Below are 3,665 nucleotides of genomic sequence, written 5' to 3'. Positions count from 1 at the left end.
GGTTGAAATGTTTCCAGTCACGAAAATGACGGCTGTCCGTGCAGCTTTTAGCTCGCACCTCTGGGAGAGTCGTTCACATGTCCCGGGGGAGGTCAGGGACAAGGAATCTGAATGGGAATGTTCAGGGCCTCTTTTGCAGATGTGGCTTCCAAGAGATGTGGCCTGAAGGTCATCGGTGCCTGTCGCGGCAGCAATCAAAGGACCCACTGTTGGACACCAACGCCGATGGGAGGCCATCATGACTTTGTTGTTCCAGAGGACTCCAGAACAGCTGACAGGTACAGGGTGGCCTGGAGGACTGCAGCTTCGGTGATGGCAGAAGAAAAAACTCGGGCATAGGAGGAATTCGGGGAGGCCATGGTCTCAAAGTTTTAGCAAACGGTTTGGCGACCCAGGAAAGGACTGCAGACTATCCCAGGCTGTGCTTGGTTTGGGTGGAGGACTGATGATCCGAACTGAGGATATTGTTGAGCAGTTAAAGGAGTACTTTGAGGATTTCCTTAATCCATCTACCATGTACACCTTTGAGGAGGCAGAGTCTGAGGACTTTGGGGAAGATGGGTTCATTACCATGGCAGAGGTCACCGAGGTAGTCAAAAGCTCCCCGGCAGCAGAGCGCCAAGGGTGGATGAGATTCGCCCCGAGGTGCTGAAGGCTGGATGTTGTGGGGCTATCATGGTTGACTCATCACTTCAATGTCTCATGGAGGACTGGGATAAGACCAGTGGAGTGGCAGACCGGGGTGGTAGTTACCATTTTTAAAAAGTGGGATCGGAGAGTGTGTTCCAACTATTATGGGATCGCACTTCTCACCCTCATTAGGAAAGTTTATTCCAGGGTGTAGGAAGGGAGATTCCGGCTGATTGTCAAACCTCAGATTCAGAAGAAGCAGTGTGGCTTCCATCCTGGTTCTGAAATAGTGGAGCAGATTGTTACTCTTGCAGAGTTTCTAAGTGGGACATGGGAGTTTGCTTCTCGTACGTGTTTTTTGTGGATCGGGGAAATGCTATGTTCCTTGAGGCATTCTGTGGGTGGTGTTGCAGGAGTATGGGGTGGTGTTGCAGGAGTATGGGGTGCCTGGGTTGATTTTAAGAACTGTCCCTGTATAACCAAAGCAAGAGCTGTGTCTGCATTCTAAGCAAAAAGCTCATTCTCGGTGTGGGTTGCACTCTGCCAGAACTGTCCCTTGTCTCAGATCCTGTTTGTGGTTTTCATGGACAGGATCTTGAGGCACAGTCATGGAGAGGAGGGTGTCTGGTTTGGGAACTTCAGGGTCTCATCTCTGCTTTATGCAGATGATGTGGTTCAGCTAGCATTTTTAGGCCAAGACCTTCAGTGTGTACTGGGGCAGTATGCAGCCTAGTGTGAAGCAGAATGAGAGCCAGTTCCTCCAAATCTGAGGCCAAGGTTTTTGATCAGAAAATTGCCCCCTCTGAGTTGGTGGGGAGCTCTTGCCTCAGGGTGGAGGAATTCAAGTATCTGGGCGTCTTGTTCATGAGTGAAGGTTGGATGGAACGGGAGATGGGTTTACAAATTTACCCATACCATACCATTTTATTTATAGAGCACTTAAAACAGCTACAAGGCCGACCAAAGTGCTGTACAGACAGAACAACAGGTAACACACGAAGCAAAATACAAAATGAGGTAAATCAGAATATAGACATAAAAACATTGCAGATAATAAATATGACGACTAACCACTGTGGAGCATACAGGTTAAAAACACAGATCATCTGGTGTTGAAAGCTACTGAATAGTAGTGGGTTTTTAAACGGGACTTAAAAACCGAGAGGGAGGGGTCCTGTCTGACAAGCAGAGGTAACTCGTTCCAAAGTCTTGGTCCTGCTTTGGGCCTCATCCACAGTAAATGAGGATTGCTTCGGTCAGTCGTGGTGAAGAAAGAGTTGAGTCAAAAGGCAATGCGCTCTGGTCTGTCCATGTTCCAACCCTCGCCTATGGTCATGAGTTTTGGATCATGACAGAAAGAAGGAGATCTTGGATACAAATGGCCAAAATGGATGGACGTTCTTTGTAGGGTGGCTGGGCTCACCCTTATGGCTCCAGTATACTCGGGCGGACCTCAGTCCATGGAGGTCCGCGCGTACTGGATTAGACTTGAAATGGACGCCCGCAGGGCGTCTGTGCAAAGATAAATTTTTACAACCACGTGTGCTTGCTCAATGTCGTACAATAAACTGCCCGGCGATGGACTGTTTTGTATGCAACATCAATGTATTAAATTCTCCTTCTTCATCACTGATCTGGTTTAATGGCCTTTTTTTTTTTCAAGAGGCAAGTGATCTCTTCCTCTTCCTCCTCCTCCTCCGTTGACGCCACGACTGAAGGGATTTGTCATGAGTCAGGTCCAGCGTGGCTGCAGGAGGGTCTGGACATTTCCTGGCGGGCTGGTTTGATGTGTGGGCTGCAGGTCCAGCGCTCCCTGTTGTTTTTTTTTTTTTTTAGAAGTTTTTATTAACATATAAACACAGAACACAGCTGCGGCTTGCTGCCAGCTCTCTCTCTCTTTTTTTTTTTTCGAATCAATCCAGTAGGTGTGTCAGCAAATGACCAATTGTCAAACTCAATTTGTCCTGAAGGTAAACGCCCCTGGCCTGCGGAGCTGACTGTAGCCGGTCAGGGTGGACCCTCGAGTATGAAGTCTCAACCCTTTGTGGACAGAGCGCACAGTTTCCGCACGGACTGAGGACCGCCCGAGTCTGTGGGAGCCTTTAGTGATGGGGTGAGGAGCCATAAGGGGTGGGGTGTTTGGAGTAGAGCCGCTGCTCCTCTGCACCGCAAAGAGTCAGTTGAAGTGGTTCAGGCGTCAGATTAGGATGCCTCCTGGATGCCTTCCTTTAGAGGTTTTCCAGGCACATCCCAATGTTAGGAGGCCCCTGAAGACCCAGAAGTCACTGGAGGGATGGTGTATCTTCTTTGGTCTGGGAACACCTCGGGGTACCCCAGAATGAGCTGGAAAGTGTCACTGGGGAGAGGGATGTCTGGGTTTCTCTCATGTACCAGTTGCCTTTGTGACCCAGCTATGGATAATCAATAGAAGATGGTTGGATAGACGAATGGATGTTACGGTCATTAGCATTTCATAAATGTTTACATAGAACTTGGTCATGTCCGAGCACAATTAGCAGCAGCTGCTAGCTGTAGCACTTCCAGTACAACTCAACATTCTAGCAGGAGCACCATAATATTTTAGCCAGCAGGGTATATCATTCAACCTCAGTCAATATCACTGTTTAAAAACACAAATAATATTCACACTGTAAAACTTTAGGACTGAAGATGTTGTTTTGGAGCACAAGTTAGGAGTCATCAGGACTCTGTATCACAGAGCAGACAGCGTCCCCACTAGCTCAGGAGCCAGGCAGAAGGAGAAATCCTACACAAGACAGGCTCTAGAGCAATGTGGATATCCTAACTGGGCCTTCCTAAAAGCAGAGAAGAAACCCAAACAGGACTCCAGTCAGCCAACAGGTGAAAAGGAGGAACCCAGACCCAGACCAGTGGTCATTCCATATGTTGAGGGAGTATCAGAGAAACTGAGACGTTTATTTTCTAAACATAACGTCCCAGTGGCTTTTAAACCCCAAAATACATTACGGCAAAGACTGGTTCATCCCAAAGATCCAGTCCCCCGGCACAAACAG

The 3,665-nt window shown here is 48.3% G+C and overlaps 1 protein-coding gene across 1 annotated transcript in view; it reads left to right on the top strand.

The window, feature by feature from the left end:
- Positions 1-238: 238 nt before the first annotated feature.
- LOC119412126 (trafficking regulator of GLUT4 1-like) overlaps positions 239-3,665 on the top strand; it is a 7,625-nt gene continuing 4,198 nt past the window's right edge. The window contains exons 1-3 of the mRNA XM_037679102.1: positions 239-278; positions 396-589; positions 878-977. Of these exons, the coding sequence (XP_037535030.1) occupies positions 239-278; positions 396-589; positions 878-977 (334 nt within the window). The remainder of the gene's footprint in view (positions 279-395; positions 590-877; positions 978-3,665) is intronic.

Source organism: Nematolebias whitei, chromosome 7, assembly GCF_014905685.2.
Source record: "Nematolebias whitei isolate Nwh7 chromosome 7, NemWhi1, whole genome shotgun sequence".
Classification (NCBI taxonomy): Eukaryota; Metazoa; Chordata; class Actinopteri; order Cyprinodontiformes; family Rivulidae; genus Nematolebias; species Nematolebias whitei.
This window is presented reverse-complemented; position numbering and strand designations above follow the sequence as displayed.